Genomic DNA, 19,490 nt, shown 5'->3' with positions numbered 1-19,490 from the left:
AACCATGAAGACCAGGGAGGTTTTTTCAATGCCTTGCAAAGAAGGGCACCTATTGGTAGAATTGTAAAATAAAAAAGCAGACGCTGAATATCTCTTTGAGCATGATGAAGTTATTAACTACACTTTGGATGGTGCATCAATACACCCAGTCACGACAAAGAAACAGGCGTCCTTCCTAACTCAGGTGCCGGAGAGGAAGGAAACTGCTCTGGGATTTAACCATGAGGCCAATGGTGATTTTAAAACAGTTAAGAGTTTAATGGTTGTGATAGGAGAAAACAGAGGATGGATCAACAACATTGTAGTTACTCCATAATATTAACCTAAATGACAGAATGAAAAGAAAGCTTGTACAGAAAAATATATATATTCCAAAACATGCACCCTGTTTGCAACATGGCACTTCAGTAATAAACTTTGTCCTGAATACAAAGCGTTTTGTTTGGGGCAAATCAAACACAACATATTACTGAGTACCACTATTTTCATGCATAGTGGTGGCTGCATCATGTTATGGGTATGCTTGTCATTGGCAAGGACTAGGGAGTTTTTTGGGTGGAAAATAAAGTAGTTGAATGGAAGTAATGAAATAGGCATTTGTGAACATTATATATCCTACACAGTACAAAAACAATATGTAAGAGACTCATTAGGCTTATACACTGAATGTAAAAAACATTATGAACATTAAGCTCTGATCGACTGACCAGGTGAATCCAGCTGAAAGCTATGATCCCTTATTGATGTAACTTGTTAAATCTACTTCAATCAGTGTAGATGAAGGGGAGGAGAACAGTTAAAGAAGGAATTTTAAGCCTCGAGGCAATTGAGACAGGGATTGTGTATGTGTGCCATTCAGAGGGTGAATGGGCAAGACAAAAGATTTAAGTGCCTTTAAATGGGGTATGTAGGTGCACTGGTTTGTGTCAAGAACGGCAACGCTGATGGGTTTGTCTATATGTATCAAAATGGTCCACTACAAAGGAACTTGACACAAATGTGGGCCAGCGTCCCTGTGAAATGCTTTCGACATCTTGTAAAGTCCATGTCCCGACGAATTGCGTCTGTGCTGAGGGCAAAAGGGGGTGGTACAACTCATTATTAGGAAGGTGTTCTTAAAGTTTCATACACTCAGTGTATATCACACAATGCCTGGATGCAATATTCAACACTGAAATCTGTTACACTCGTCATTCCAAAAGAATCTGTGGATCTTTTCCACTGACAACAATACCAATTTCTCTTTGCGCAGGGTTTCATCTAAACTTCAGAGGATATCGAGTGGAATAGTTACTTTCTATGTTATAGAGTGGAATGGTTTTTCTGCTGGTGTATACTGAGGTAGCTCCTCTCTGAGAAGCTCTTCCCGCAGTGTGTACAGGCAAACTGCTTTTCTCCCGTGTGGACCTTCAGGTGCATCTTCAGGTTGCCAGCCAGGGCGAAGCGCATGTCACACTGGGTACAGCTGAAGGGTTTCTCCCCTGTGTGGACCCTCTGGTGCCTCTTCAGGTCACCAGCCTGGGAGAACCTCTTCTCACACTGGGGGCAGCTGAAGGGTTTCTCCCCTGTGTGGACCCTCTGATGTCTCTTCAGGTTGCCAGCCAGGGCGAAGCGCATGTGACACTGGGTACAGCTGAAGGGTTTCTCCCCAGTGTGGACCCTCTGGTGAATTTCCACCTTCTGAGGGCAGCTGAAGCCTTTGTTACAGAACATGCAACGGAACCGTTTCTCTTTACTATTGCTTGATGTTGTTCCCCCTCCCTGAGCCTGGGCTCTAGCCGTGTCGTTTGAGTTCAAAACCTGATCGAAAAAGACGCGGCCGTGTGAATCGGAAGGCCCCATCGAAGTGGACACTGGGTCGCGATCCCTGAACGTGTGTAAAGGGGAGTGGGTGGCGACATTTAGATTTGTCTTTAAGCTTCCACTGTAATCTAAGAAATCTCTGCCCTGTGAGTTTCCTTCTCCTAAGTGAGTCTCGTCTACATTCCATGCCAGAGGAGCATCCCCCTCCACTTTCACAGTCACCTCATCTACGACCAGACCCTCCCCTTTCTCATCTTGGCACCCTTTAGAGTATACACTACTACTGTACTGGTTCCAGTCTCCTCTAGACAGATCAGTCTGTGTCTCTAAACCCAAGGGCATGTTGCCAGGGTCCATGTCTGTAGAGTAAGAACAAGACGGATCATTGCCAGTCTCTAACGTGTTACCAGAGTCCCGATGGGAATGAACCGTCCTCGGTCTCGGGTTACCGTAAAGTAAATACTCTGATCCAGGAGCAAGTGAACAGCCCAGTCTCCCCAGCTCCTGTCTCTCTGGGTCTAGCCTGTGGTCAGATCTTGTGTGTAAAAGCCTTTGTGTTACAGTTAAAGTCTTGGTGTCTGTCTCTGACTTGAGGGTGGCGTTCGGCGTTCCACTGACCTCCGTGATGCTGCATCGCATCCTGGGCTGGGGCACGGTGGTGGATAAGTGATCCGTGGCTACAGGGGGCACTAGTACAGCCGCTGTGCCAGTCTGGATGTCTCTGCTGTGTTGTGGGTCCTCCTCTCCTTCAATCCTCTCCTGCTTGACCAGAGATGATCCTCCAGGAGCTGCAGCCTCTACATCTGCAGACTGACACACGAAGAGATGAGGTTATTACCGGCACATGAGTTGAATTGGATAACAATGTTGAAGAGAAGTCTCACAAGCTCCCCTATGGCAGATAAATGAGGATGTACATGTAAGACAGTGAATAGCTGAGGGGAGCCTTCCTGAAATAAACTGGCCACATTTGATTTACAAAGTAACTGTAATTATTTGTAATGCAGCACAATTACATTAACCTCTATCAAGATAGCGTGCTGGGTTGAGGTTCCGCTCCCATCATCAACAGTGATTGGTTGGTCATCTCTCCATGTGTTGTCTTGTGCTGGCTTCACAAAGCTCCTGTGGCCTCCAGTGAGATGCCCTTCACCTGAGAGAGTGATTGGAGGAAAAGAGGTGGTTAGGTTAGCTACTGTCAATGCTCAACACTATATTGTAACACTATTAATACTGTCTACCATTGGCAAGGATGTAAGGTAACACTCGTAACTTGTTGATATACTATTTATTGATCGCTGTATTATGTTCGATGCATCACATTGTTTTCATTGAGTAAATAATAGTAAATCAAGAATCTTGTTAGAACATGATAGTATGCAACAATTCCTCTTATCTATCTAAAAACTGACCAAGACCCAATTCTGGGTAGTACATCTACACAGGTGCATAGCGGAACGGGGCGAAAGGCAATGCGCTACAAATGAAGGGCAGCCTCGGCCTTCTGCAAAATGTACCTCTTGCCATTCCTCTGTATCGGTCGAGGATCTTGACACTACTGGGACGACTGGTGAGGACGCGCTCTCGTAATGTCTTCTCTGCGCGCTCCCGTGCCACCTTAACTTCCAGTAGTTTCCTCCGCAATGCCCTGTTTTCTTTCTGGCCTTGAGTTATTTCTAAACGAAACACTGCATAGTCGTCGTCTACGATTTTACAGATCTCTGCCACGGCTGAATTCGCTAGAACCTCCATAATGGAGGCTATTTGAGTGTGAAAAACCATACAGTTAGAGTTAGCCATTGTTAGCAGTTAACTAGCGTTACCTAGATAACATCTATCAACCAAGTCCTGTAACCAACGCAAATTAAACACAACATGCGGTAAGCATGTGATACTTTGTAGTTAAATTAGTCAGACTTTGAGTTCCAGGGTGTTAATAAATGTTTAAATAACAACAATAAAAAGGCTAACGTGTTAATTATTCTTGGTCACTGTTCGTGTCCATTAACTTCTTCGTGTGTGTTTCCCACAGACTAGACACTGTATTGGGGTTTGCTGCATTCCACAGGTCGGAGTGTGAATTGCACATTTTGTTATAAAAACAAATAAAAATGTGAAAAGGGAAATGGAAAAATAGATTTCACCACCATCTAACCTTACACATTAGAGATCTTCTCATATCCCGAAATTGAGATCTGAACCGAATTGGATCTGTGAAATTCCCATCCAACACCTACAGGACCCAGTCATTTTTTGAAAATCAATTCCAATTCGAATCCGAGGTGGGTCGACCCAAACTATGTCAGAGATGAGGGTGAATCAGAGTGGGTCTGGTCTGTATCGGACCCAAATGGTATCGCACCCAAATGGATGCAAAATATATATTTAAAAATCAGTTTTAATTGCTATGCAAGCCAGCATAGTCGTTTTGACTTGTCTGGCAGGCAGTTAGCCATTTATCACAACTCTCAGTTCCATGACATTACACAAGTCATTGTACTAAGGCATCTTCTGTATGGGGAAGTTTTGTTAATTAAGAGCCCTGATGCCCAATTTGAACATTAACATGCGCCACTGCTTTTGGAAGCATAAGGACCTTATCTTTCATATCAGCGAGAATAATTGTATTAAAACTAAAAGTTCAATTGATACACACATTGATAGTGTTCCCACACGGCCATATCTCCCATGTTACAGCGCTTGTTTTATGGAAAACAGCCAGAAGACAAGCGGAGACCACCTGTGCTAATTAGCTATCTAGCATGCTCTGAACACCTGTGTGTAATCTAACTCGGGAAGTGTAGTTTGGTCTGATGGAGGCCCCCATAGCTGTATGGATCTGTGCTAGAGTAAGTGAACCTTTCTTGCTTGTGAAAGGTAAGGACCATGTTTTTCGAAAGCCATATCACAAGTGATGATGTTGAAACAGCGTCAGCAGGATTGTAGTTCACATGAGGCAGTCCATGGCTGAAAACTGTAGGGAGAAGATTGAATGCGGCCTTGAGTTTTCGAGAGCTAGTAGACAGGGAAAGTTAGCGTTTCACAAGTATTTGGGGGGCGTCAGAGTCAACTATAGAATTACAGGCTATAGGTTATAGGCATCCTTGAAGAGGATTTTGAATGAGAATGTTGTATATGTCTGGATGTTCTATATGTGGGGGGAGTGCATTCTAGAGGCTGGGTGCACAGCAGCCCGGGCACCCATAGTGGAGAGGTAAATTGGGGGGGTGAGCGGGGGCATAGGCTAGGAGAAGGTCAGAGAGGTAGGTGGGTGCCAGGTTGTGGGTGGGGAGGAGTGTTTAAAGTTCATATGGAATTACACAGGGAGTCAGTGTGGATTGGTGTGATGTGTTCTGTTGATCTGGTGCAGTAGAGTTCTGGACCAGTGGAAGTCTGTTGGTGAGTTTGGGTGGGAGGGTGTTGCAATAGTGATGAGGGTTTTGGTGCTAGAGTGTGACAGTGAGGAGAGGAGCCTGGAGATATTGCGGAGGTGAAAGAATGCTGTCCTGGCGATGGTTTTTATTTGGGGTTGAATGAGAGGGAACTGTCCAGGAGGCGTTTGACTTGTGTTGGCAGAGCCCCGGGAAACCATCTATTGCGGAAGTTGTGCTGTTTTGGAGAGAGTGGATTTGTAGCGGATGAGCTTGACCTCTGTCTTGTTACTAGTAAGTTTTAGGTTCATGATCATCCAGCTCCCAATGTCTTGAAGGCAGCTGATGTAGGAGGGAAGGGAGTGGGGGGTTTGGTGGAGAGGTAGAGTTGGGTGTCATCAGCATAGCAGAAGTGAACTTGATCTGTGATATTTCAGTTGCACAAACTGTTGGCGGTCAGTGAGGTAGGAGAATAACCAGGAGAATGCAACACCCATGACACCAAGACCAGCCAGACATTCCATGAGGAGTGGACGGGAGAGGGTATCGAAGGCTGTACTCTGGTGGATGAGAATCAGGATGGATAGCAGTCCTGAGTCAGCTGCACGAAGGAGGTCATTGGTGATTTTTGACCAGGGCTGTTTCAGTGCTGTGTTTGGAGCGGAAACCGTAATGGAATGGTTTGTGAAGGTTATTGAAGTGGAGTGGCCACAACCTGCTCCAGTATTTTGGAGAGGAAGGTAAGGTTTGAGATGGGAACGAAGTTGTTCAGGACATCGGGGTCAGCGGTCAGCTTTTTGAGGATGGAGGGTATGATGCCAGTGGTGAAGGAGGAGTTTATTATGCCAGTGAGGACGGGAGGGAAGTACTGAACTTATGCCGCTGTTCGGGGGAGGGGTCTGCAGGGAAGTTTTCAGGAGGCTGAAGTAGGCGGTTCACTGTGGAGAAGATACATTTTTTGTTTTTACCAGAGTTGATGATGTCAGAGTAGTAAGATGTTCTTGCAGCTGAGAGGGCGTTCTTTTATATTTTAACAGGTGATCTGTGTATGCTTGAGAAGGACGTACCAGACCAGTCCTCTTGCAGCCGTCCACTGGCTTTTAACTGGCGTAGCTTGGCGGCGTACCAGGGAGCAGTGGGTGAAGGAGACTGAGCAGGTTTTGAGGGGAGCGAGGGAATCCAGGGAGGAGGAAAGGCAGTCATTGCAGTTAGTGATGAAGGGACTGGGAATAAGGACTGGGGTATGTATTAATAGCAGCGCTATGTTGGTTGATTTAGTGGTCTCAAACCAGTCAGCTTATTAACATTATGGACAAATATAGGCCCATTGCAATTATTGACAATGAAAGAGGTAGGAATGTTGTTCCTTTGTCATATAATTGCTACATTTACTATCAATATAGCATTAAATATCATTTTCCAGATTGTATTTTGGCAATTATTTTTCACAATGTGAATATTTGGTCACGACTGACACAAACTGGTTCGATTTGGATTTGGCAAAACCTGTGGCCTACACGGTACAAACACAATATGTAACAGGCTTTTTTAGGCTTATACAATGCCTTGCAAAAGTATTCATACCACAAGGATTTCTTCACATTGTTTTGTGTTACAAAGTGTGATTAAAATGGATTTAATTGTCATTTTTTGTCAACAATCAGCAATAAAATCCTTCCCCAGTCTCTGGTGTAAAGACTGAAGCAGTATTTTACCAGTGCTTAACTGTATCCATTTCTTTTTATCCTGAAAAACTTTTTGCCAATGTCAAGCATTCCCATACCATGATGCAGCCACCACCTTTTTGAAAATAAGGAGGCAGTTACTCAGTGATGGGTTGTGTGGATTTGCCCCAAACATAAGGCTTTGCGTTCATGCCAAAAAGTATATTCCTTTTTTGCAGCCTTGTTGCATACAAGATGCATGTTTTGGAATAATCATATTCTGTATATTTGTGTTCCTCTTTTCACACTATCATTTAATTGATTGTGGAGTCATTACAATGTTGTTGAACCATCCTCAGTTTTCTCCCATCACATTCATTGAACTCTGTTTTAAAATGACCAATGGCCTAATGGTGAAATCCCTGAGCAGTTTCATGTCCTACAGTTACCTCTGTCCCCCAGTCCTCAGTTCAGCAGGACGGCTGTATCTTCAACAGGACGGCTGTGTCTGGGTGGTTTAATACATAATCCACAGCATCATGACTAATTTAACCATGATATTCAATGTCTGATTTGATATTATCTACCAATCACTGCCCTTCCTTACGAGCCTTTCGAAAAGCTCTGTGGTCTTTGTAGTCAAATCTGTGCTTGAAATTCAATATTTGCCTGGGAGACAGAGGAAAGGTTTGTCATTCATAAATCATGTCAACCCCTAATATTTCACACAGAGTGAGTCAATGCGTCTTATTATGTGATTTGTTAAGCCAAATTTTTACTCCTGAACTAATTTAGGCTTGCCTGAAAAAAGGGTCTGAATACTTATGCAACGACTATATTTTTGATATTTTTATTGATCTTGTAAAAGTCTTTGACAGAGTATTTTGAGTAGATTGTTGACACAAATTATAATTGTATACATTTTAATCCCACTTTGTAACACAATAAAATGTGAAGAAATCCAAGGGGTCTGAATACATTTGCAAGGCACTGTATACAGTGCATTCGGAAAGTATTCAGACCCCTTGACTTTTCCACATTTTGATACGTTACAGCCTTTTTCTAAAATTGATTTAAATAGTTGTTTCCCCTTATCAATCGACACACAATACCCCACAATGAGAAAGCGGAAACAGGTTTTACATTTTACAGTTGGCATGTGTTGCCACGGTGGAGGCACTACAGGACTCTTGGTGGTGGAGAGGCTATGTACTGGCAGGGGAAGACTTACATACAGTGCCTTTGGAAAGTACTCAGACCCCTTGACTTTTTCCACATTTTGTTACGTTACAGCTGTATTCTAAACTGCATTAAATTTAAAAAAATCCTCAGCAATCTACACACAATAACCCATAATGACAAAGCGAGAACAGGTTTTTATTAATGTTAGCAAAAACCAGACTCCTTATTTCCATAAGTATTCAGACCCTTTGCTATGAGACTTGAAATTGAGCTCTGGTGCATCCTGTTTCCCATTGATCATCCTAGAGATGTTTCTACAACTTGATTGGAGTTTACCTGTGGCGAATTCAACTGATTGGACATGATTTGGAATAGCACACACCTGTCTATATAAGGTCCCACAGTTGACAGGGCATGTCAGAGCAAAAACCAAGACATGAGGTCGTAGGAATTGTCTGTAAAGCTTTGAGTCAGGATTGTGTCAAAACACAGATCTAGGAAAGGGTACCAAAAAAAAGTTTGGAAAGCAAGTTTGGAACCACCAAGACACTAACTAGAGCTGGCTGCACAGACAATCTAAGCAAACGGGGGAGAAGGGCCTTGGTCAGGGAGGTGACCAAGAACCCGATGGTCACTCTGACAGCTCTAGAGTTCCTCCTGTGAAGATGGGAAAACATTCCAGAAGGACAACCATCTCTGCAGCACTCCACCACTCAGGCCTTTATGGTAGAGTAGCCAGACGGAAGCCACTCCTCAGTAAAAGACACATGACACCCCGCTTGGAATTTGCCAAAAGGCACCTAAAGACTCAGACGATGAGAAACAAGATTCTCTGGTCTGATGAAACTAAGATTGAACTCTTTGGCCTGAATGCCAAGCGTCACGTCTGGGGGAAACCTGGCACCATCCCTACGGTGAAGCATGGTTGCGGCAGCATCATGCTGTGGGGATGCTTTTCAGCGGCAGGGACTGGGAGACTAGTCAGGATCGAGGAAAAGATGAACAGAGCAAAGCACAGAAAGATCCTTGATGATAACCTGCTCCAGAGCGCTCAGGACCTCAGACTGGGTCGAAGGTTCACCTTCCAACAGGACAACGAACCTAAGCACACAGCCAAGACAACTCTGGAGTGGGTTCGGGACAAGTCTCTGAATGTCCTTGAGTGGAACAGCCAGAGCCCAGACTTGAATCAAATCGAACATCTCTGGAGAGACCTGAAAATAGCTGTGGAGCAACGCGCCCCATCCAACCGGACAGAGCTTGAGAGGATCTGCAGAGAAGAAGAAACTCCCCAAATACAGGTGTGCCAAGTTTGTAGTGTCATACTTGATGCTGTAATCGCTGCCAAAAGGTGCTTCAACAAAGTACTGAGTAAAGGGTCTGAATACTTTTGTAAATGTGATATTTCAGTTTTTTATTTTATTTAAAGTAGCAAAAATGTCTAAACCTGGTTTTGCTTTGTGATTATGAGGTATTGTGTGTAGATTGAGGGAAAAAACAATTTAATACATTTTAGGATAAAGCTGTAATGTAACAAAATGTGGAACAAGTCAAGGGGTCTGAATATTTTCTCAAAACGGCCTTTCTCTGTTCTTCTTTGATGTCAGAAAATAAATACCAGTTGCGGTCTCACTCCAATTTACTTTAAATGATTCCTAAAATCAGAACAGATCATGGCAAAAAATGTTTTAGCTTCTCGACTCCGTGGTCTTGGAATTCTCTCCAGACCAGCTTGAAACTACACAATCTTGTTTCCTTGGAGTTTAAACGTTTGGTTGACTCACATGTTACTGAGGAATGCGATTGTCGTTAGGACTTGATACGGTGGTACATATGATTGATTTTTTTTTTTTTTTAAATATGACGCTTGTATGTTTCTGAAATTGAAATGTATGTTTGTGATTTTAAATGATTTTTTTAAACAATGTCTAAATTCTTATCTGATATTTGTTTCAAACACTGTTCCCCCCTGCTGCTGTCTTGGTTGGACCAAGTCTCTCTTAAAACATAGATTTTTACCTCAATGAGACTAACCTGGATAAATAAAGGTAAAAAAAAATATATGCAGTACCAGTCAAAAGTGTGGACACACCTCCTCAATCTGGCCTCCACAATCACCTGACCTCAACCCAATTGAGATGGTTTGGGATGAGTTGGACCGCAGAGTGAAGGAAAAGCAGCCAACAAGTGCTCAGCGTATGTGGGAACTCCTTCAAGACTGTTGGAACAGCATTCCAGGTGAAGCTGGTTGAGCGAATGCCAATAGTGTCCAAAGCTGTCAAAGGCAAAGGGTGGCTACTTTGAAGAATCTTAAATATATTTTGATTTGTTTAACACATTTGGTTACTCCATGATTCCATGTGTGTTATTTAATAGTTTGTCTAAACTATTTTTCTTCAATGTAGAAAATAGTACAAGTAAAGAAAAACCCTGGAATGAGTAGGTGTGTCCAAACTTTTGACTGGTACTGTATATATCGTTTTATTTTCTAGAATCGTAACATTACTTGCTACAGTGATGATGGTGGGATATTTTCTCCCAGTAGTTTCAATTCAGCTAACGTTAGCTAGCTACATGTTGACAGCTAGCTAATGGCATTTATATTAACTTCATCAGATGGTTAACTATCGAATATATTTGTTTTCCCCTCGCATCTAAAGCTGTCTTATGAAGCTAGCCAGTTGATAAATTGGTATGAATGACAGAGGCCAGCTTGCTGCTGTCAAATTCGTCTGAAATGTACCATTGTTAAACGGTCATGCCTTTTCACAAAACAAAATCTATCTACACGAATAAAATACATGACCTCCTTCAAGTAGTTTTATTGTAGTACTTCAGGCAGAGTAAAGTTACTTTGCAGAAATAAATTATTTTAACTACTTCCTGAGATTTGATTGATAGAACAATTCAGCCAATGGTTGCAGCAATAGGCAGCTATGGTTTTGGTTGATTGGTCAGGAGTAAAAGGTCCTGCCCCCAAAGCTGCTCAAACCAGTTTTATTTTTATTATGAATCTCTCTCTACAAATTTACTAAACTTTCTACAAGCTTAAGACTCTCTTGGTAATGTGACAACAGTGACAGAACTCTGCATGCGTGCAGATAAACAATCTGCAAGTGTATTTTTGATTCACACAGAATATTCATAGTCGTAGTAAATGGACTTGTAATAATTCTGAAAATAAATTATGCTTGCAAATCTTATTGAATGTATTCAAGTTACATTGACATTTCATGCATTATGATACAAGCTTTAGAAATTAAATGACATATTTCTGAATGTACTTGCAATTATGAATTTCCTGCGACAACGACATTTAAAATAGAAAATCACAGGGTTCTGTAAGTATTATCTCATTCTCTTATAGGAATGTGCGACAGGGATTGCGCAATATAATAACGGCGTCAGGCCGCACAGCCTCGGCCTTCTGCAAAATGTACTTCTTGCCGTTCCTCTGTATCAGTCGAGGATCTGGGCCTGGGACGACTGGCTAGGACACTCTCGCATTGTCCTCTCTGCACGCTCCCCTTGCGACCTTTAGTTCTTGTAGCTATAGTTTCCTCCGCGATGCCCCGTTTTCTTTCTGGCATTGATTATTTCCAAACGAAACACTCCATTGTCATCGTCTACGAGTTTACAGATCTGTCATGGCTGCATTCGCTAGCAATTCCATAATGGAGGCTATTTGAGTGTTAAAAACCATACAGTTATCCATTACTTGTTGTAAGAGGAGATGGGCTCTCACACTCACCATTACTTTGTATATACACAGAAGACGGAGGCTTGAGCTTTGTCTTTTCTCTATTAGATTTGATCAACTCCTGCATCCTCTTTCCTCAGTCCTCTCTGGCCTCCTTTTGAAAAAGGTCAAAGGTAATCGAGGAGAGGCAGTGAGGAGAGGACAGGGAAAGTGGACATCACACTTTAATAGAAAAACAACATTGGATGTTCTAAGTCCATAACAATGCTTAAACCACATGAGACCACTTTTGAGGTCTGGGAAAATCTATGAAATGTTGGTTTTTGAGTGTAGTTACCCTTTAATTGAAGCGCACAGGCACCAAGCACTGTTTGATTAGTGGCATTTCTGTAGCACATGAGGAGTTTGCAAAACAAATGTCCACTGAATTGAAGCAAATAATCATTCTGCCAGGTCGTGTCACGAACCGGCTCGAAGTCCATAACAAAAAGGGAGACGGTAGAGATTAGGAAAAACAAAAATATATTTATTAACTGAAGTAACGTAAATAAATCAAATCAAATTTTATTTGTCACATACACATGGTTAGCAGATGTTAATGTGAGTGTAACGAAATGCTTGTGCTTCTAGTTCCGACAATGCAGTAATAACCAACAAGTAATCTAACTAACAATTCCAAAACTGTCTTATACACAGTGTAAGGGGATAAAGAATAAGTACATAAGGATATATGAATGAGTGATGGTACAGAGCAGCATAGGCAAGATACAGTAGATGGTATCGAGTACAGTATGTACATATGAGATGAGTATGTAAACAAAGTGGCATAGTTAAAGTGGCTAGTGATACATGTATTACATAAGGATGCAGTCGATGATATAGAGTACAGTATATACGTATGCATATGAGATGAATAATGTAGGGTAAGTAACATTATATAAGGTAGCATTGTTTAAAGTGGCTAGTGATATATTTACATCATTTCCCATCAATTCCCATTATTAAAGTGGCTGGAGTTGAGTCAGTGTCAGTGTGTTGGCAGCAGCCACTCAATGTTAGTGGTGGCTGTTTAACAGTCTGATGGCCTTGAGATAGAAGCTGTTTTTCAGTCTCTCGGTCCCAGCTTTGATGCACCTGTACTGACCTCGCCTTCTGGATGATAGCGGGGTGAACAGGCAGTGGCTCGGGTGGTTGATGTCCTTGATGATCTTTATGGCCTTCCTGTAACATCGGGTGGTGTAGGTGTCCTGGAGGGCAGGTAGTTTGCCCCCGGTGATGCGTTGTGCAGACCTCACTACCCTCTGGAGAGCCTTACGGTTGAGGGCGGAGCAGTTGCCATACCAGGCGGTGATACAGCCCGCCAGGATGCTCTCGATTGTGCATCTGTAGAAGTTTGTGAGTGCTTTTGGTGACAAGCCGAATTTCTTCAGCCTCCTGAGGTTGAAGAGGCGCTGCTGCGCCTTCTTCACGATGCTGTCTGTGTGAGTGGACCAATTCAGTTTGTCTGTGATGTGTATGCCGAGGAACTTAAAACTTGCTACCCTCTCCACTACTGTTCCATCGATGTGGATAGGGGGGTGTTCCTTCTGCTGTTTCCTGAAGTCCACAATCATCTCCTTAGTTTTGTTGACGTTGAGTGTGAGGTTATTTTCCTGACACCACACACCGAGGGCCCTCACCTCCTCCCTGTAGGCCGTCTCGTCGTTGTTGGTAATCAAGCCTACCACTGTTGTGTCGTCCGCAAACTTGATGATTGAGTTGGAGGCGTGCGTGGCCACGCAGTCGTGGGTGAACAGGGAGTACAGGAGAGGGCTCAGAACGCACCCTTGTGGGGCCCCAGTGTTGAGGATCAGCGGGGAGGAGATGTTGTTGCCTACCCTCACCACCTGGGGGCGGCAATTAACAACGGTGTGTGTAGTCAGTAATCAGTAGTGTAAGTGAGTGGTTGCGTGCGTTAATGTGATAATGAGGGGTGTTGAAAGGTGCCAAAGCAAACAAACAAAACGGCCACAAAATGCCACAACCAAAATCTAACAGTGTGTCTGCATGGAGAGCGTCTCCTCAATGAATGTGGAAGAGGTGTATTTATCCCGGGACACAACCGAGCCCAGGTGTCCCATTTTGCTGACGACTCTCCCGGCTCCGCCCACCGACATCCTATTAAAAGAAACGAGAGCAAAGAGACAGAATTCGGCAGACAGAATGGGGGGTCGTCACAAATGAGACATGGCAATCTGCACAAAGGCAAAAAGGACATTTTTAAACAATGGATGAGCTTTTCTTAGTAATCTACTTGAGAACCATTTAGGGTTCAAGTAAAACTTTTGAATAAGTGAAGCTTTTGGAGAGGTTTAGTGCTTTTATATATAATCATCTCAACCCACCCAATTCATATTCATTATATAAATAGGCACATTTTATTTAGTCTGCTTTAGCATCCCAAATAAAGCGAAATATTTTTTGCTCATATGATTTGAAAAACGAATCATCAGGAGTAGGCAGCGTCATAAGTAAGTGAGTAAACTGAGATATGACTAAGGAGTTAAACAGGGAAATTGTTCCATAAATAGACAGGTAATTACCTCTCCATGGTTGCTGGATCTTGTCTATTTTTACAAGTTTTCAATTGAAATTCATTGTGGAGAGCTTATTTTTATATTTTGTGATATGAATACCCAGTATGTCTACTTCACTATCAGCCCATTTTATAGGTAAACTGCAGGGGAATGTAAAAGTTGTATTTTTTTAAAGATTCAATACATAATATTGTACACTTATCATAATTTGGTTTTAGTACAGAAAAAGAGTACAGAAAAGTTATCTAGCTCTTCAATGAGACATTGCAGGGATCTAGCTTGCGGACTTAATATAAAACTTGAGTCATTGGCATACATGGACACCTTTGGGTTTAAGCCTTGGATTTCTAATCCTCTAATGTTGTTATTGGATCTGATTTCAATAGCTAGCATTTCGATGGCCATAACAAATAGATATGGTGACAGCGTACACCCTTTTTTAACTCCTCTTGACAATTCAAAACTCTAAGAAGTAGCCGTTATTTACTATTTTACACTTGCAGTTGCTACACATTATTTTTACCCATTTTATAAGAGAATGACCAAAATTGAAAAAATCCAGGCATTTATAAATAAATCCAGTCTTTATCAAATAACTTTTCAAAATCCTCTATAAATACTATCCCTGGCTTTTGTTTCATGATGTTCTATTATTTCTAGTAGTTGTCGTATTGTATGTATTGTCCATGTAGAAAACCTGTCTGATCAGGATGAACAATACTTGGTAAAACCATTTTAATTCTGAGTGCTATGCATTTCACTAGTATTTTTGCATCACAACATTGAAGTGTCAGGGGCCTCCAGTTTTTTAGATAGACTGGGTCTTGTTTTAATAATAGAGAAATCAGACCTTCCGGCTGAGTACCTGACAGACTACCATTTCTATAGGAGTAGTTAAAAATCGAACAATGGTGCTATTAGTATATAAAAAAAAACACATGATATACTTCTACCGGTATGCCATCAAGCCCTGGGGTTTTCCAAGACTGAAAGGATTTAATAGCCTCAAAGTTCTCCCTCTGTAATTTGGCCTTCGCACTGATCTTTCTGTACATTTGTTCATTTTCCATTTTTTAAAATATTATTTGGAAAGAATTCCTTACCATAATCTTCATTCAGTGGGATAGGGTGGGACGGAAAAGAGAACATCTGCCTAAAATAATTAGCTTCCTCTTTTAAAATATAATTCGGAGAATCATATATGACTTCGTCTTCAGTAACGAGTTTCTGAAAATTATTTTTGTTAGCGTTCCTGTATTGGAGATTCAGGAAGAATTTTGTGCATTTTTCTCCATATTCCATCCAGTTTGCTTTATTTTTGTAATAGATCACATTAGATCAATCTTGAATAAGGTTCTCAAGTTCTTTTTGTTTTTCCCCTAACTTATTTTGTATCTCTGTACTATTGCTTTTATTGCTATCTACCTGAACTTTTAGTTCATGGAATTCCCTTGTCTTGTTTCTTTAGACAGAAACCTCTTATTTTTATTTATGAATATTGAATTGAATGACCTCTGAATGTACATTTAAAAGGTATCCCAAACAATAAGGGGAGTTGCTGAACCTATATTATACTAGAATTTTTTTTGGTTATAAATGATTTTGTCTTAGTTAAAAATAAGTTGTCCTCCAGTAAACTTTGATTAAATTTCCAATATCCCCGTCCACATGGAAAATTATGGGAATGTTATGTGAATGCCAATTAGATGATCCAATCGCATTCTGTCTCCTATTAAAACTTTTTAAACCTTTGATGAAAGAGACAAAGTAGTCAGGATGACTAGCTTGATTAAGTCTCCTCCATGTATATCTCACTAGGTCAGGGTTTTTAGTCTCCAAATATCCACTATTTCTAATGAGCCCATAATATTTGTGATTTCCTTAAGGGCACGGTGATGGTAGTTTGTAGAGTGATTACCTTTACGGTCCATTGAGGTACTTAACACTGTGTTATAGTCTCCTACCATAATGATTAGATAATTTATTGCCTGTAAGTTCAATAAATTGGTATTAATGTTTTCGAAGAAGTATGGATCCTCCTGATTTGGACCATATAGATTAATGAGCCAAATCTCTTTTTTGTCCACTTTCATATTCAAAAGGATCCACCTTCCTTGCGAATGATTCCCGACTATTTGCACATTCAGATTGAAATGTTTGTTAATTAATATTATCACACCCTTCAACTTCCTTTGTCCATGACAGAAAATTATTTCACCACCCCATTCCTTTTTCCACGCAACTTCATCTAAGGATGTAGAGTGAGTTTCCTGTAAACAGTATATGTTATATTCCTTTTCTTTTAGCCATGTAAAGACTGATCTATTTTTAATAATCTGCTAAACTATTACAATTATAACTGGCTATACTTATTTCACCTCTTACCATAACTAGATACTATTCTCAGTCTAAATTGACCATAATTAGTGCTTGTAAAGTTACTGCCATCAAAGGTATTATGACGGTCAAAAGTAGAGCTTTCAAATGTCTGATATTTAGAATTCAAGAAATAGGTTCTAGCAATATTTATTTTATTCCCTTGCCTGTTTGCCTGTGAGCCAATGCCACAGATGTTAGAAAATTGAAACAAGATATTATGTGTGTAGTAAATCTGAGTAGGTTGATGTGTATGATATTGGATGTAATTTATGATGTGTGTACAATGTCTGTATAAGACTATAATGTGTGAAGTCCAAATAAATAATAACTCTGCCAATTTGCATGATTGAGTGTCTGTGTGTAACATGTAGTGTGTATAGCCTTAATATTAATTATGATAATTGTAATCCATATCATATCACCATCATAGTTGCATCATAATTACCTTTAACATAATTGAAAAACACATCCCAGCATTTCCATAGCAATTGACATCTCTTTCATGATCATGTGAAACCTTGCATTACTCTAGAGATGGCTTCACTACAAATGTATTTTGTATAATATGTTATTATTCCTCAATGCCCCAATTCTGATATCTTCACCTTGCTTGTTGTAAACATATATAAACTTGTAGACAAATACATTAAAAAGATATACAAACAATAAACACATTAAATTATAAAACAGTTTGAAAAGAGGGAGAAAAGAGAAAAGAGAGGATGAGAAGTGAGCGAGATTGGGTGTGTATGTGTGTATAAATCCATATGTGTAAGCGAGCATGTAATTGAGTACGTGTGTGTTCATATCCACTTCATAATGTTCAGATATTTTTACAGTTCCCATACCTTCTTTTCTTTCGTAACCTGAAGTCCCTGTAGAATTTAGTACAGCCATGGTGTTATGGAGCTGTCTCGGAATAGCTGTCCATCTATAAAGAGTTTGTCCATAATGATAAAGACACACTTACCCTTCTTCCTTTGTTGTTTTTATACTGGATACAGTCTCTTACGACATTCGTTTATTCGTTTACCTTGGAAATTGGTCATTGAGACCGAATTTGGTCCCTTTAAGCTCCCTTCCCTTGCTTTTGATCAGCTCCTTTTGTTGGTAGTGCTCAAATTATGCGATGATCGGTCGGGGACCCTTGTCTTGTCGCTCTGAGCTCCAAGTCTGTGTACTCGGTGGAAAGCCACCTTGTTTACAGTCTCTATAGGAAGTTTCAAGGCAGATTGCATGAATTCTCTGGATTATTGGATGGGTCCTCAGGAATCCTAGAAAAAAAATGATTTTCACGCATGCCACGACTTTGTTTGTCTAGTAGCGACTCCATCACCCTGTTTTCCCTGAATAGACCATCCTTGTTGGAATCGTGGATTTTTAACCTTGGCTGTGAGTGTCTTTCTCTTTGGAGCGTGATAATTTCACTCTGGCTGAACTCCAAACTCCCCCTCAGCCCTGCTACCTCTTCACACAACTTTTCCAGGGTTGCATGGATTCCAGCCAGAGCACTAGCCTCTATTTCAACGGTAAGCAAATCGTCCGTGTCTGTAGATGAATCTGTTTTTCTTTTCTTTGTGTTATTTTGTGAGGTAGTCAGATCTTTCCATGATGGAGTATGTTGTTCCTCTATAGCGTAAAGCTGTTGGTAATCGTTGATTTCCCTCAGGATCTCCTTAATATCCAGGTTGGCTCTTTACTGCAACCAGTTGTTTTACAAAAAGATAAGTCTTCCCCCCAACGACGACAGGTGTCTGTAGTACAGCCACCTAGCACTCGCGGAACACACGCAAAAAAAAAGGAACACAAACTTGCAGTCCCAGCCTTAACGGCTAACCGCATCGTGGAATCCTTAGCAACAAAACTTTAGTTCTGGTTAAAATTGATTTAATTAAAATGTTTTAACATAAACAACAAACCGAGTGTAGACAGTACAATGTTCTGTTGCGCGCTCTGATGACGTATCTGATTACGAACAGTGCTGTTCCTATTTTCCTGTCCCTTAATTGTTTGAAACATGGACGTTTTGTCATATTATGAGGTATGTCTTACCTTGATTTAAAGTAACACTGCCAAAATACAACATATAAACAGGTAGTCAATTATTTTATAACAACTTCATCATATTCTCCAGTTCTATTGGTTTTCTTTCTTTCATTGTCTAGCAGCCAAGGCATTATCCTTGTCATATTAGCAACCCATGATAGTTGTTGCATCTTTAGAGCTCCCCTCTTTTTACATTTCTAAACAAACCATCTGTCCATCAAATCGCTTGCATGTGCAGTGCACATATTAGAAAGGTGTTTTCCCGCAAATTGCATTTTTGAACATTCGCACTTAGGCCTAATGCCGTGTGCACATTGCTGCACCTAAAATGTGAAGCAACAATAGTTTATCAACATTTTATGCTAAACATTCTGATCTGTTCCATCAGCCTTATTGATGCAGCGTATACCTCCACTGCACTACTTTGATACGCATCGTGGGGATTAAGAAGCGAGTATACTCAATGCACACTGAAAAATAAGTGTGTATAACTGCATATACCCTACACTACTGCAAAGGACGGACTTTTGCCCAAATAAGAAAAGACCAGAGAGAACTAGACAAATCAAGACAAACCACTTCCGTTTAACACTGAAAAGAAAGGATCTCATTGGTTGCCGTCAAAGCTCAAAGGGTGTGGCTAAATTAAAAAGGTACGCTGTTCTTTGAAATACAGTACTGCTTCTTATAATACATGTAAAATCTGCTATGATCAGTATCTTTCAAGCTGCGAGCAATTTGTTTAGAAAGAACAGTGTGTTAACAAGTA

The 19,490-nt window shown here is 40.9% G+C and overlaps 1 protein-coding gene across 4 annotated transcripts; it reads right to left on the bottom strand.

Moving 5' to 3' along the window:
* Window positions 1-273: 273 nt before the first annotated feature.
* On the bottom strand, window positions 274-3,850 carry LOC112231557 (zinc finger protein 69 homolog). 4 transcript variants are annotated; one of them, XM_042311914.1, is made up of 4 exons: window positions 3,321-3,850; window positions 2,820-2,956; window positions 1,618-2,613; window positions 274-1,449 (listed from the first exon to the last, which is right to left on the bottom strand). In XM_042311914.1, exons 1-4 carry the CDS (start codon window positions 3,601-3,603, stop codon window positions 1,303-1,305), a joined length of 1,563 nt encoding a protein of 520 aa, XP_042167848.1. In that variant the 5' UTR covers window positions 3,604-3,850; the 3' UTR covers window positions 274-1,302. The 4 variants fall into 4 exon arrangements, with proteins under 4 accessions (XP_042167848.1, XP_024254024.2, XP_042167846.1 ...); XM_024398256.2 differs by having other exon boundaries at window positions 274-1,481; window positions 1,650-2,613; XM_042311912.1 differs by having other exon boundaries at window positions 275-2,613.
* Between the last annotated feature and the right edge of the window lie 15,640 nt (window positions 3,851-19,490).

The sequence above is a fragment of the Oncorhynchus tshawytscha genome, linkage group LG34 (assembly GCF_018296145.1).
Source record: "Oncorhynchus tshawytscha isolate Ot180627B linkage group LG34, Otsh_v2.0, whole genome shotgun sequence".
NCBI classification, from domain to species: domain Eukaryota; kingdom Metazoa; phylum Chordata; class Actinopteri; order Salmoniformes; family Salmonidae; genus Oncorhynchus; species Oncorhynchus tshawytscha.
This window is presented reverse-complemented; position numbering and strand designations above follow the sequence as displayed.